The 15,264-nt window shown below is 46.8% G+C and overlaps 1 protein-coding gene across 1 annotated transcript in view; it reads right to left on the reverse strand.

Annotated features, from left to right (window-relative positions):
* Positions 1-15,264, reverse strand: part of LOC109953277 (T-lymphoma invasion and metastasis-inducing protein 2-like) — a 34,969-nt gene that overhangs the window by 17,674 nt on the left and 2,031 nt on the right. The window contains 3 exon segments of the mRNA XM_020588704.1: positions 1,530-1,706; positions 1,709-2,608; positions 4,220-4,387. Coding sequence (XP_020444360.1) covers positions 1,530-1,706; positions 1,709-2,602 — 1,071 coding nt within the window. The 5' untranslated portion in view covers positions 2,603-2,608; positions 4,220-4,387.

Here is a 15,264-nt window from a genome sequence, read left to right on the forward strand (position 1 = left end):
GTGTTGGGTGAAAACATGGATATATAAAATGAACATCACCATCCTTTCACCATTGTTATTATCACAGCAGTAAGTTTTGCATTACGCTACACTGTCAGAACATTTTATCCAGCAACTGTGTATTAAAGGATGCTTAAATAAACAGTGTTTCCATGGTAACAGCTTCCATGTTTAAGTCGTTTACACAGATAAAACAGTTACTAGCACTGTATGCATAGTTTCTATTGAGGACAGAATTTAATTTTAAAGGGACAATGACAAAAAAAGACCACTGTAATAACAAATGGTGAAAAGAGAAGTGAAACTGAAAAGGACACTGTGACACATAGTGAAATAGCAAATGTGGACACATTTGAAAATGGAAAGTGAATTTTAAACTCATGAAAATAGAACAGACAAAAATTTAAGTGCAAAAAAAAGAGTAAACAAAAATAAACAACAATGTCTCCAAAACCACAATTACTAATGGATATCATACCAGAGCTACTGGTACTACAACATGTACATGTACGTGGAAGACTTGAAATGTCTAAATAAAAGCAAATATAAAATACACATCGTTATACGTATTTCCTCTTTATGAATGCATTTATTAATCCATGATTCAATTCTTCTTCTTCTTCTTTTGGCTGTTCCCATTAGGGGGCGCCACAGCGAATCATCTGTTTCCACCTAACTCTATCCTCAGCATCCTCTACTCTCACACCAGTTAACTTCATGTCCTCTTGTAGCACATCCATATATCTCCTCTTTGGCCTTCCTCTTGACCTCTTGCCTGGCAGCTCCATCTCCAACATCCTTCTACCAATATAACCACTATCCTTCCTCTGCACATGTCCAGACCATCTCAATCTGGCCTCTCTGACCTTGTCCCCCAAACAGCCAACCTGAGCTGTCCCTCTGATGTGCTCATTCCTAATCCTGTCCATCCTGGTCCCTCCTAAAGAGAACCTCAACATCCTCATCTCTGCTACCTCCATCTCTGCCTCTTGTCTTTTCCTCCCTGCTACAGTCTCTAACCCATACACCATAGCTGGTCTCACTACTGTCTTGTACACCTTTCCTTTGATTCTTGCTGACACTCTTCTGTCACACAACACTCCTGACACCTTTCTCCACCTACTCCAACCTGCCTGCACTCGCCTCTTCACCTCGTCCCTACACTCTCCATCGCACTGGACTGTTGACCCCAAAAACTTAAACTCCTGCACCTTCTTGACCTCAGGCCCCTGTAACCTCACTGTTCCACTTCCCTCCCTCTCGTTCATACACATGTATTCTGTCTGAACGAGAGGGAGAGAAGTGGAACAATCCATGATTCAATTAAAAACATTAAAAGGACAATCACTGATATAACAGAAATTAAAAAGGCTAAATCTTGTTTTTCGTGTATGAAATTGTGTATGTATGAATCGTGTATAATAATGTGTATTATGCTCGACTTTTTAAAATGTTTTTATTTAAGCATTTCAAATCTTCCATATACCTGCCCTCCTACTCCCGCCTTCCTCTTTAACTTCATTTCTCACCTGGACCCTCCTCTTCTTCCTGCTCAGACTTCCTGTCCAGTCACTGAGACGTCTGAGTCGGCTCTTCAGGAAATCTTTGCGGCTGTTCACACAGGTGGTGCTGACCAGCTCAGGCCTGCGACAGGGCAGCGTGAGAGAGGAGTAACACAGCTCCACACCTCCAGCTGAACCCTCCTCATCCAGGATGACACCATCAGGCAGCGCCGAGGAGGCGGCGGCGGTCCATTCTGCTGCAGGGAAGTGTCTGGTGCTGTGGGGAAGGCGGGCAGTATGTTGCGGCTGGTGTAAACCAGGCTGAGGTCTCTGAGGCCCGGCTGCAGGATCACAGAGTCCCCGATGCCACTGTCTTCTGTTTGACCAGAGGAGGTGGAGGTGAACTCATTGGCCTCTGTGGCGGGGAAGAGGAGGGCGGTGTTAAATCCAGGTGACATGTCCGCCACCTGAGCTGAGAAGGTGGTGTTGCATCTGCTGCTGGTGGTGGCAGCCTCCTCTGTGCGGGTGGAGGAGTAGGTAGTGTACCCGCTGCTGTTATCCATGCTCTGCCCAAAGGGGAACACGCTGTTTGCCGGCTCAGCACCTGTGCCCCAAGGAGAGTCGTACCAGGAGCCGTCGGAGCTGAGCGAGCTGCCCTTGCTGGTGCGGAGGGAGGAGTTGGCAACAGAGGCAGTGGTGTTGGTGGCGGTGGGGGGGCCGGTTAACCTCTGTGGCTCCAAGTGGGCGACCCTGCTGTTGGTGAACCCCACCCTCATGCTGCCGTCTTTGCTGAGCAGCACTTTAGGGCTGCCGCCGCTCTCCGGGGTCATCCGCTCACCACAAGTGCCGTTACTTCCCCCAAACTGGCTCCTGCTGTACGTCTGAGGAGACCCGGCTCCTCTGGCTGCTTTAGGTTCATAATGCCAGGAGGTGTACGGCGGGCTGGTGGCGTGCTGGTTCAGGTAGTTCTTGGAGCCCCCCTGGCTGCTCCTCCACCAGCTGCGAGCTGACGGCACCTCCTCCCTCCTGGAGGAGAACCTGATTGAGCGGGAGGGTTTGGCAGGAGACACAAAGCTGCTGTGGCTGTCGGTGTTCCCCATCGCTACCTGGAGGAGGATGACATCATCAACATGAGACTGCCAGAGCAGTGAAACTACACAGCAGTGAAACAATGTCATTAAAGACTAAATTATAAATAATCAGCTAAATAAAGTAAAAAAGTAAAAAAAAATACACATAAAACTAAAACCCACAGTTGTACTGTGTACTGATTATACATAGTGTGATAACAGTAATAGCACAATCTACAACACACCGTTAACCAGTGGTGCAGGATCGTCCGTGGACATCAAACATAATTAAATGTAGAATGAAAATATGTACAGTATAATACACAACTCGCTCTTCTGTTCTTCTGGCTGTAACACTGGCCCACAGTAAAACTACTGACTTGTACTACTGCCAGGGCTACACTAAACTGCACGGGGGTCCTTGGGGCGAAAACTACCTGTGAGCCTCCACTGACCCCCCCCACTCTCTGTGTATAATATTAGTTTACATGACGGCGTTTTTGCTCAGAGTCCTGCCTGTGAAACAGTACACTGCTCCAGGTCCGCTGTGTACTGTTTGGTTTGTGGCCACCTCAAACACAAATGCATTAGGAATGTGCACGTTCTGCATCATAGACATGATGTAATAAAGGGCCAATGACCAGGAGCTTTCAGGTCTTCATCATCTCAGTTTAAAAGTCTCTGAACACCAATGGCCTTCTGTCCATATGTAGACACATAAACCCAGATTTTTCTCCCACTTTTCTACCGTGGGGGGTTGACACCTAACTTTTACGTCAACACAACAAGAAGCCTTCAAAGTGCTACGAAGACAACGGCTGGACTCGCATGTCAGCTTGTCCACGGCAAGTTCTCAACAAACACCCTGAGAAACACAACGTGTTGTTGTTCAACGCTCTGGGAAAAAACATATTAGCAGACCTTGAGTTGTTTTTATTTGTTTCACACCGAATTGTGACCTTTGTTGTGTTTGTGATTCATTTAGATTAATCAAATTAGAGAGTAAACCTGGGGCTTGAGGGGCCCCTGAGGGTCTGGGGCCCCCATGATACCCAGTTGATAATACAGTCATGATGAATACTACTACTACTACTACTACTACTGCCAGTTATTTCTGTTCTACTCTGATTACTACTGCTGATGGTACTGCTGCTACTACTACGATTATAGGATTACTACATATACTGCTCCAACTATATCATATATTTATATTATAAACAATTATGATCTATGTTTACTTTGGTTTTCATTCAGTGGTAACTGGACAACAGCTGTTTCTGAAAAGTGCCATACACACAGTTTTACTAACTACAGCAAACTACAAGTACTGCTACTGCCACTACTACATTTCTGTTGCTGGTCCTAAAACTGACCAGTACACACTGCAGGTATGATTCAGTCTGAAAGGATGAGACAGCGGTAGTCAGCTGGGGACCACCAGTGCCACCAATCACCGAGGCCGCATCACATACGTTCTATAAAATCTGACAAACCACATTTAACTGCACTTTTTGAAGCAGAAAAAATACTTTATAACAAAGTGTTGAAAGGAGAAAGACAAGTCCAAGTCACAGATGGAGGAAATGAAAGACAGTCTGAGTGAACAAAGGAAACAAACGCTGTGAGCATGTGAACAAAGAGTTTGACCTTTCTGTCGTCTTCAGGAACAGAAACTCTGCAGCTCCTTCATGCTCCGTCCTGCAGCCTCCTCTCTCCCTCTTCACTACTGAAGCTCGTCCTGTCGCCGCCAGCTGCTCCCCCCTCTCTCTCAGTGTTTGTCTATGCCGCTCGCCCCCTCCTGTAGCACCGGCTCATCTGTTGAGGGGAGAACAGGGCAGGAGGGGCTCAATGAGCTTCAGCACACAGACTTTCCTTTCGTACGCCCCTCCCCAAACTCTTCCATGACGTCTCTGCAGAAGGCTTTTTTTTTAAACCAAACCCCACTCTGTTTTCTGTTTATTCTGGTTTTCTGGTATCTGGAGCAACTTTCTCCTCCTTCTCTCTTCTGTTTCTTTGTTTCGACCAAGCATCAATGTGAGAGCTGAAGGCTGAGCTCAAACCGCTGCTATTTTAAGGAACTTGTTCATTTCCAGGTTCTTGAATGGATGCAGATAAGCAGGACTACAGGAAGATCATTTTCACTGATTCAGTTGTTTTTTTCAGCTGATCATTGTCCATCACTTGTTCCCACAGCTCAGTGACCTACTCTTATTTTGTCCAAAGCTTTTGAACCAGCATTGACAGAAAACAACCCTCGTTTGCTTAGTGCATGACCTAAACTTGTCATTTTTACATTTTCTGTCAAATGACCAATTGAATGATTGATATTAAATATTATAATCAAAATATTATAAGCAAAAACAAAAAAGGCAACTGTAACAGCTGAGACCTGTGGCAAGATCTAGAAATCTGAGGTTTTGACTTGGACCTGTCTGAGTGAAAATACAGACAACACCAAGTCCACCAAAAAACAAACCCGTATTCTCAAGATGGTTTGTGCCAGAACAGCCGCATGAGCGAGACAAGTCCGAAAGAGGAGTCAAAGCATGTGGGCCGTTGTCCCAGGTGCCAAGTCCAGGTCCAAACCCTGAGACTTTGATTTTCAATTACAAACTACCAAATTTGCAGAGCTTTTTGGGACAAAGGTCATGAGCAACTTTCAGCATCCCGCAGCTTTTAATTCTTTTCTTGTCACAATCTCTTTTCAATTTTCACTCACACTACAACACACAACCTAAAATCAATGAGATCACAAATCATTATGAAATCATATCGATGAAGAGCACTGAAGCTTCGCGTACGTGAGCAGAGGAGAGGTCAAAGGTCAGTGTGCTGGCTCGGCAAGGCAACACCTATCCTGTCCCACAAGCCAAAGATGGGGGGTGGGGGGGCAGAGAGGAGGCAACACAATGCACTGCTGACCCTCAAACACATCACTGACCTTTGATCTCTTCCACTGAAACAAGGGGAGACCTGAAGGCAAGCCGGACAGAGACGAGCAGGAGAGGAGGAGTTCAATTAGAGAGGAATGAACACTCCAGTGAGTCCTGGAGCTCTGTGCACTGAGTGAGCAGCTCACAGGAGTCAACTGGTTTTATATCAACAACAAAACACGAGGTTTGTTACCGTCTTCCAAAATGACCCATCTGACCGTTTCTGATACTTCTACAGGTGAAGTCTGGTTGACTTTAAACAACTAACACCACTTGGTTGAAGGCCAATGGTTTTGTGCATCTGTGTTAAATGCCATCCAGAGACTAGCAGCACCAGTCCATGTCCTGAGTGTGTGACAGCAGATTTCACAGCATCACTGAGGGTGGAGCTGCGTGTAACACTTCACTGAGCTGTGTGTCTTGGAGCTCTGAAAGAATAAAGTCTGCTCGCCCTATCAGCCATCTGCCAGCTTGCAGGACACCCTGCCATGGCCCACCCCTCGCATTCTTCACGAACAAAGACCGTCCTAATGCCCCTCCCCCTTCAGGCAGGCGTGAGGCTGACATATTGAAGGAATTCATCAGATTTGAAGTGAAAAGAATCTGATTCATGTGCAGATTCTCATTGTGTCTGGAGGAATGACACCTGTTTTCAAAAAGGCTTTTATTATCGGATCTAAGGAGACGTTCAGTGACGTTATATCTATTGGTGAATCAAAAATCCTAATGCAGCATCTCTCTGTCTCTGTGTCCAAAGCTGCAGTAACTCAGCCTTGGTGTGTCCACAGCAGTGTGAACAGACCAGATCTGGGCCACCTGCATATGTGTACCCGATTCCTCTCCGACCACTGACTGCGAGCGCTGTCAGAACAGTCAGATCAGAATCCCCGTGTTCGTTTTAATGTCTCCTCCTCTGCACATACGGCCTGTCGTTATCATTCAGCGTCGGCCCCTCACAGAGGAGAGGAGATAATGTAAGGAACAATATCACAAGGTGATGAGTTCGGCATTAGCTGCAAGATGAAGCTTTGTCTCAAGGCCGAGCGGACACGGGAAGCAGGAAGTCCAGATCAGCCATAACAGGCAGGAAACTACAAGGCCTACAGCAGACACACAAACACACACCGCTGCATTCACACGCCGCACTAACACTTAGACTTTATCACTATATTTCTTACATTGTTTATTCTTTTTCCAGTTGCTGTACATCTATGTGACCAGACCCTGGACTGGATCATATAGGTATTGTTGACAGTGAAATGAGCTTCAGTGACTTAGACATCAACAGTGCAGACAGAGAAAACACAGTGAGCTGCAACTGACCATTTACATTACTGATCAATCGGCTGATCATCTTCCTGGTAGGTCAATGAGTTGTGATATTAATAATCAGAAAACAGTGAAAAACTCCATCCCACTGATGAAGCTCCAAGTCCATGATGATTGAAAACCCAGACGTTCAGTTTACGATGATAAAGGGGGATCCCTGCCGTTCCAGGCTTTGGGGGTTTTCCTTGTAAAGCCTTCTGAGGCACACTTGTGTCTTACTGGACTGTAGAAATAACACCTGATTTAGCTCTTTCTTTCTTTCTTTCTTTTGGATTTACTGAGCAGCATAAAAAGCAGAGGGGTGGGGTTTGTTGTGTTTGTGCAGGGAGACGCCAAGAAGCAAAATAGGCGCTCCACCTCCTCATGGGAGCGTTGATAAGGAGCAGGGGGACCCGAGCCAGCAGCCACTTTCTCTCCATTAGAGGAAGCAGGCCAGGGCTGGGGGGCAGAGGACGTGTTTCCTGTCCCGGCTGACTGGGGTCCTTGTCCTGGCACTGTGGGCGGACGGGCGGGGCCCCTGACTCAGGTGGGGCTGAGTGTTGAGGTTGGTGTGGCCACTGCAGCTGCTTCCTCCTCTGCAGAGCCTCCAACACCCAGAACAACACGTCTCCTCTCACTGAGACGACGGTGCCTGTCACTGATCTATTCCTCAGTGAGTCTGGGATTCAGCTCCATCTTCATGTTCTGCAGAGTCAGACGAGGAGACGTTTCCCCTCGGTGTGTCCAGCTCAGAGGATGTGGCTGCTGTAGCTCAGTACAGACTGGCGGCAGTGGAAACTGCTGTCCCAGCTCAGTCTGTGCATCTAAAAGGGATGTTCACAGATGAAGGGAATATCATTTCTCATCCTACTAATGGAATTTAAGTGACGCTTCATGTACCTTCCCATTTACAACAAAACATGTTGAGTGGACAGTGTGACTGAGGTCCAGGAGGGAAAGGCACACCGACAGGATGTGGTCCAACTCGTTTCCTCGGGACCTGCAGACAACCCTCTGCTGGTTAAACTACATTTGAGCTGGGATCAAATCAGATTAACTCTGACACCAACAAACACTTAATTTAACTAATCCTCAATTAGACGGAGACAATCAGTCCATCACAGCAGCTGACTGGCCTGCTGGAGATGTGATGATGACAACCCTGTGGCGGAAAAGACACCACAGTCCAACATGGAGGAGAACGGTGTGTTAGTCCTGCACACAAAGACTCCACAGTGTTGCACCGTAGGTTGTTTGGACACTGTGTGTAATGACAGATAAAGCCTAGCTGAGTATCACCAAAAACTCACAGCTGTGTAAAAACATGTTTCCAGGAGGCTTGGAACCAGCTCACTCCATATTGTGGGGATGCCCTGCTGCCCCTCAGGGACCGCTGGAGGCCCTGAGTCCTCAGTCTGGGGAACCGCTAATCTAAATGATCTGTACCATAGCATCGGCCACTGAATCCAACCAGACAACTGTGAGCTCCTCGGTGTGGCCACACTTTCCTTCCCCTTCCTTTGTGTTGGGCAGAGGTCTGAACAAAGCAGTGATGAGTGCCCTGCGTTGGCCTCTTCATTCAGTCTGCAGATGCTGCTGCAGGGCCCTCTGATCTACTGACAGAGAGGCGAGTGCAGCTCAGTGTGCAGAGCGACACACTGACACTGTGTGTACAGTCGGCTTTCTAAACTGAGGCAATTCCTTAAATGTGCACGCACAATATATGGTTTCTGGAACCGATGAGGGACAACAGAGATTTGCCAGTTTTCATGTTATCACCCCATTAAATGGCCATTATCAGTTATACAAAACATGTTTCTGGAAACTACACTGCATCAAACAGGTTTTGAAGAAAACGCAGTCATAGCTGGATTGATGTATTTTTAATGAATTGAGCATAACACACCCATCATTATAAAAGCTGGCGTGGAATGTTCAAGCATGCTGTAAACACACTACAGCTGAATGTGTGAAGACAAAGGCAGTGAAGCAAAGGGCTCATCCTGCACTTGGTTGTGTCGTCTTTGTTGGTCCACACCTGCAGAACCACTGCCAGGAGTAAGAGCTTCATTCCCTGTGGGGCCTCCAAATGTGCAGCCAACAGCAACATTAAACACACTGATGTCCCTGTGCGGGTGATTTGGCCAAAAAGCCTCTATTAAAACAACATATGCCGTTTTCCTGTGAGATAAAACTGCGATTGGTTCACACTAAGAGGAAGCAGCAGACTGTGAGGAGACAGAGCAGTGAAAAAAGATGCTGGGCACAAAAACCTGGGTAAAAGGAGCAGCGCTCTGAGCCAAGTCAAGAGGCCGAGAGCATTGCTACTGATGGTCGTCTGCTGATTTGACCGTCAGGCAGCAGCTCATCTTTTCCAGGCTCATGTCAGCCTCCAGTTCGTACTACGATTGAAGCCACAGGTCAACACCTGGCAGGAGCAGGAACTGACCACACAGGGTTCAGCTTTCAGCCCAAAGCCCGCGTCAACAGAGTCTGAAGGAGCACACAGCAACTGCAAACAGCATGCATTTGTTGTAATCATGTGCCTGGATCTGCATCTGAATACACTTGATGACAGCTGTTGCACATATACCAGTTTTTTTTTGTTTGTTTTCAAGTTAAAGTAGTATTATAAGTGGCTTTCTGTTGTATACACAGGCTGCAAAACACCCATCTACAGGAAGAAACTGGGACCAAAAGTGTGATGCAGCTTCCACCCAAGCTCAGCCTGTGACACAGTTTCACTGGTGCCGTTATGTGAAACATCTAAAATAAGATTTAAACCTGTAAAAACGCTCTACTCCTGAGAAAGGTCTGCCAACTGAAACACTGCTTTGACACAGCTCCTTCTGCATCACAATCGTCTGAGTCATTTTAGCTGTTTGCTGAGAACAGTGTTTCCACTGTGGTCGTGATTAAAGAGCTTCACATCGGCCGCAAACATGCTCAAAGTCCTTAATGTGTGTTACAGAGTAAAACAAAAGAAAGGCCCATTTGTCTGAGAGCGGATAACACCCACTCTCTTTCACCTGCCTTATTAAATACAATCCCGTTTCCAATCTAGTGTCTCTAAACGTGGCTACATTCTCCAGTCCAATTGTTCCCAAACTGGGGGCCCACCAGAAAAGGTTTGGGAGCCACTGCCCCTCTCAGTGTATCTGCTCATCCTGTGGCATTTACAAGGCAAACGTGTGAACAAGCAGAAGACCTGGGGTTCTGCTGCTGTGGTTTTTACTTTGGGACCTTACAGTGCAGCTGTGGGGTCTGCAGCTCAGGATCAGCTTCCTCTGGGCTTTCCACTGCAGGGCTGACTGGTGAACCGAAACCAGTGTCCTGTTACCAAACCGAAACCAGTGAGCTACCATGGAAACACTCCCTGAGCCGAGGCAGCGCAGCGACAACTCACTGCAATGGAAATAAAAACCACAACATGTCACTAGGAATCAGAGCTGGATGGACGGATGGAAGTACAGACGAGGGGGGGAAAGATGTCCAGGATCTGGGAAACAGGGTCATGGACATGTCGTCTCCCAGTGCTCCACCGCAGCCTTTGGTGAAAACCTACCCTTGATGTCACAGTGACATTAAGATTAGCGATTAGGTTGAACACTGCCCTTCTGTTCTGATGAAGCTGAATGTGACTGCTTTCATTTCCACACACAAACAGCCACATGCTCAGCGAGGGTTCGTTGTACTGTGGGGAGAGAGAGAGTATTAGGAGAGTAAGTGGAAGCAGCTGTGGAGGGAAACACTGATCCTGGTTGGTTGTTGTTGGAAGCTGCTCTGAGAACAGCAGCAGGGTGACATCATCCAGCTGATACACACGACACCAGATCCAGTGTCGCTCTCTTCATTGACAGCAGCAGAGTGAGCGGCTCCTGTGATGCACACAGCTGTCCCTGGATCCAGCCGTCAGAACCATCTCTGATTCCTAAGCACATACTTGGAACCGATTTGAGATCTCACTGAATCTGCACATATGTGACTCATGTCTCTGGGGCAGAACAGAGAAACTGAAGAAAGAAGCGATGAAGCAAACACTGATGTGTCTTTGACACAACATTCATGTCAAGCTGCAGCTTTAGAACACGTCCATATTCTGCACCTCATGATTTAGATCCACTGCCATCACATGCACCATAATGGCAGCTGAGGCTGTTGAGCTTCTTCCATCTGCAGACAGATGACTTGCAATTACAGCTGCAGGCACCAAACAAACCTCATTATCATGAGCGCTAAAGGATGAACCAGAGTGTGTGGGTAATCAGCAGCTTCTAATAGCATTATTTATTCACAGGGAGACTGCTCGGTTCTTTAGGCGCTCGCTCTGCTTGTCTGGAGGAAACTGCTGAATTACAGAATCCAAACCACACTCCTCATCATCAGCTTTTTGCTGCAAAAACCTGCTTGATTAAAGATGTTTTAAACCACATTTTCAACTAAATGGAATGAAATTTGAGGTGTTTTACGTGACTGATGCCTGAGGCTATGCTCGGCCCAAACCACAAAGCCAGAAAAAAGAAGGAGCAGTGGGTTCAGGGGGTTTTGCCAAGAACAGAGGTGGCCTTGTTAAATTTGGGTTTAGGTTTGCTGGCGGCAGCTCCGTCTACTTCCTGTGTTGAGGCCGAGGATCGCAGAGCTCACATGGGCTTTAACTCACCTGCATAAGTTGAGCTCGGTTTTCAGACAGTCGCTAAGTTTCAGCTTCAGTTTTTACACCAAAGTATCTTCATCTGAACCAGATGTGCTGGTGCTCAAGATACAACGCCAGGGCTAGAACGCCTGTGACTGACAACTCTGCTGTGACAAAAACACTTAAAGTAGATTTTAAATTTTGTTAAAGAAACACATATCAGAAAACCTTTACTGCCAAATTGTGAAAGGGCCTTGTGCTGGGTCGTTATTCTTGTGAACATGATGAACGTGACTGTGTGTTCAGGCACCGCCGCTGGAAATCACTGACCACGTTTCTGTGTCAGAGCAGACGTGTTGACCGGCTGGACAGCAGCCCCTCTCTCACACTAGCAGCCGGCACAGGCTAACCAGGTGGCTCAGTATTCGTCACCGCTGTGCTCGGCTGTGAGCTGACAGGTGGAGAGCTGCAGCGAGCACTCGACCAACAGAGCATCACACTCACAAAGGACACGCTGCTGTTGTTGATCGGACCCAACAAAGAGCAGGGATGACCTCTGGTCTAACACCTGCCACACTGATCACTGGGGTGTGTGCGTTATTGATCAGTGAATCCCCCACAGGGAATCAATGTGGTTTTCTGTCCCCTCTGTTAAGTACATCCTCCAGCATCATTATTCAGCTTCAGGATTTTAGTCCTCACAGTTACGTATCTGTATATGGGAACTTGTGTTCAGGTGCTCATGGAACTGGATTCCAACCCGTACAAATGAAGCAATCTACTTGCATCCCACTGTCAACAGCTGCACATCCTCAGCTGTGACCAGAGAAGTTAAAAGAAGCTTATTTTGTCTGATTTCTCAGCAGGTTTATGGACATTTATCTAAGAAAAACAACTGAATTTACCACCATGACTGACAGACCTGAGGATGTGGTTGATGAGTTCATCTGTCAGTGCACTAACTTTTGATCCAGTGCCAGTTATAGGAGAAAGCATGTGAACCTTTTTTATAACAAGAACATCAGTTTGTGCTTAGTGCCAGCGCTCTCCACCTTTCTGATCAAGCCTGAAGCCTCTCAGAGACGCGCCGGCGTCTAGCCGCAGGCTTCCACAGGGTACCTACTTATTCTGGAGTGGAATCCAGTCTAAGCACTGGACTGTGTCTCAGCGTGCTCACTTCGCCACAGCAGTGGCAATACTGACACGACTGTGGGCCTGCTGGACCGCCCAGCCTCCAGCTGGAAGCAAACACAGCTCAGTGCGAGTGTCTGGACACAGGCGAGCAGCGTTCGACCTGCTGAGGCGTTTCCGTGCCGCCACATCACCACCTGAGCTGCTCACCCTCCAACACCAACAACCCGGTCTAACCAGGTCATTAGCAGGAGGAAGCTCTGCAGCAGAGAGGTGGAAAAGAAACACATCTGCAGCCTGGCCTGCTTTACATTCCTAAATAGACCACAGAAAACGTTGCTTTCTGATTGGTCAGCAGTTTTAAAGCAGAGCTCCAGGTGTGTTAAACTGCAGGTACACATAGTAACAGGTTTCTTGTACTAGTGAAGTGACAGGTGAAACACAGAACAAACGCTATAAAACACAGAACAGCCTCTTCAGTAGAGGAGACAGAGTGAAGTATGTGGACATCCCGGGCCCCTAGCATCCTTTCAATCCAAGTCTGTTTTTCATGGGTTGGGCCTGTTGCAGCACAGAGATGAAACAAATAGTTGAACTCAGATCAACACAATGTTTCCTTTTATTTAGTTCAAACCATCAAATCAGGTGTTTCAGCTCTGCCTTGTTCAATGTGCAATCAGCAAACTGTGTATGAAGGGAATGTCTCCATATACCTTTGGGAAATGGGAGACGCCACAAACAATAACCTCCTCCCTGGAGGTTTTTGGGACTCTGCAGGACACCACTTAGTTTTTAATGAGTCTGCTCATTACTCAACCACACACACACAAACAAAGACTCCACAGGGGCCTGCTGTGGGCTGTTTAATAAGGCCTTCACTAACAGAGATGCAGCTGCTGGAGCTCATGCTCAGTTTCTTGCTGTGAAATTCAGGCAAGTGAAGCAACAACTGTGGATCAGGTGGAATTTACACAACAGTTGATAAAATAAGGCCACATTCAAAACTAGAACAGCAGACCAGCAGTCATAAGAGCAGTTTGCATGCACTGCAGCCTTCATTACAGACACGAGCAGCAGCAGCATGTTCAGACAGACAGCAGCCTCCCCATTCATGTCCAACACCCAGCACCACACTGGCCAACCAAACACATGGACACGCGTGTTATGAGGAGTCATTACTGATCAGTCTGATAATATTTTCTCCATTAATCCTTTGGTCTATAAAAATGTCAGGAAAATGTGAAAGGTGTCAAAGCTGCCAACCCAAATGCACTCAGTGTACCGTCACCTTAGATAAAGGAAAAGTGCAAATCCACCCACGAGGGTGAATTTGGTGCTGAAAATGACCTAAACAATTATCAGAGCTGGTACAGATTGTTTTTCTGCTGAATCAATTCATCTACATGTAAACAAATCCCTCTGAATTAAATCCTGTCACGTGTTTCAGAGTCAGCAAACAGATTCACATTTTCCTGCGTCTTCTCCGGCTATGACACCTCCTAACATTAGGTCTCAGCCAGTATGGTGCCATAACAAGGACCTGTCCAGCGAGGTCAAGTCTCACACACTGACAGGATGTCAACAGTAGAGTAGAGTAGGTACTTTATTGATCCCACACTGGGGAAATTTCTGTGTTACAGCAGCAATAGAGAACAACCAACATAACACCATAAGAACAGACACATAAGAACAGAACTTCATAGAAACACGGGAAAGAACACAACGAGCACACAGCTGCTGTAACCTGCTGCCACTCCACGCGGCGCATGCGTACGTAAGTAGTAGTAACAAAGAACACTTAGTCTTAAAATAAACAGTTCCATAAAGGCAACAAAGCATTAGCACCGATACACACAAGGATTATAAAAGTAGCATCATCAGAACGTTACTTTTTACACAGCACAAATAAGCAAATCAAAGGCAACTAAAATCAGGGCAGAGCAGCACTGGAGAGAATCAGGAACAGCAATAGAGACTAAACAATCAGGAAATCAAGAACAATTGAATATTACTCACACAATTAATCCCACAATGGGGGAAAGAAACCTATGTTTCAGCCATAAGGATTTCTGAGCAACTACTTAAAAATACCTAAAGCAGGGCAATGTACAATATTTGAGAGAGATCAGGAACAAGATATTACACATGAGCCTATTTACAATGCATTTCACCCCCAGGAGCTGAAATATTGCACCTCAGTAGATTATTACATAGTCCCTCATACTTTCACCTAGCTTATCACTACAGTGATGTGTTGTACAGTCTGATTGCTGTGGGGAGGAACGACCTATGGTAACGCTCCTTCTTACACTGGGGATGTAACAGTCTTGCACTAAAGGAACTGTTCAGAGCCTCCACTGTGTGGTGCAGGGGATAGGAGGGGTCGTGCATGATGGATGTTTTACCAGCATCCTTCTGTCCACCACCTCCTTGATGGAATCCAGAGGGCAGCCCAGGACAGACCCAGATCTCTTAACCAGCTTGTTTAGTCTATTTCTGTCCCTGTCCGTGCTACCTCCCGCCCAACCCACAACAGGGTAAAAAACAGCAGATGCCAAAACAGTATCATAAAAAGTCCAAAGGAGTGCCTCCCGCACACCAAAGGACCTCAGTCTCCTCAACAAGTGGAGGCGGCTCTGGCCCTTCCTGTACAGGGCATCAGTGTTGTTGGTCCAATCCAGTTTATT

This window comes from Monopterus albus, unplaced genomic scaffold, assembly GCF_001952655.1.
Source record: "Monopterus albus unplaced genomic scaffold, M_albus_1.0 scaffold600.1, whole genome shotgun sequence".
Classification (NCBI taxonomy): domain Eukaryota; kingdom Metazoa; phylum Chordata; class Actinopteri; order Synbranchiformes; family Synbranchidae; genus Monopterus; species Monopterus albus.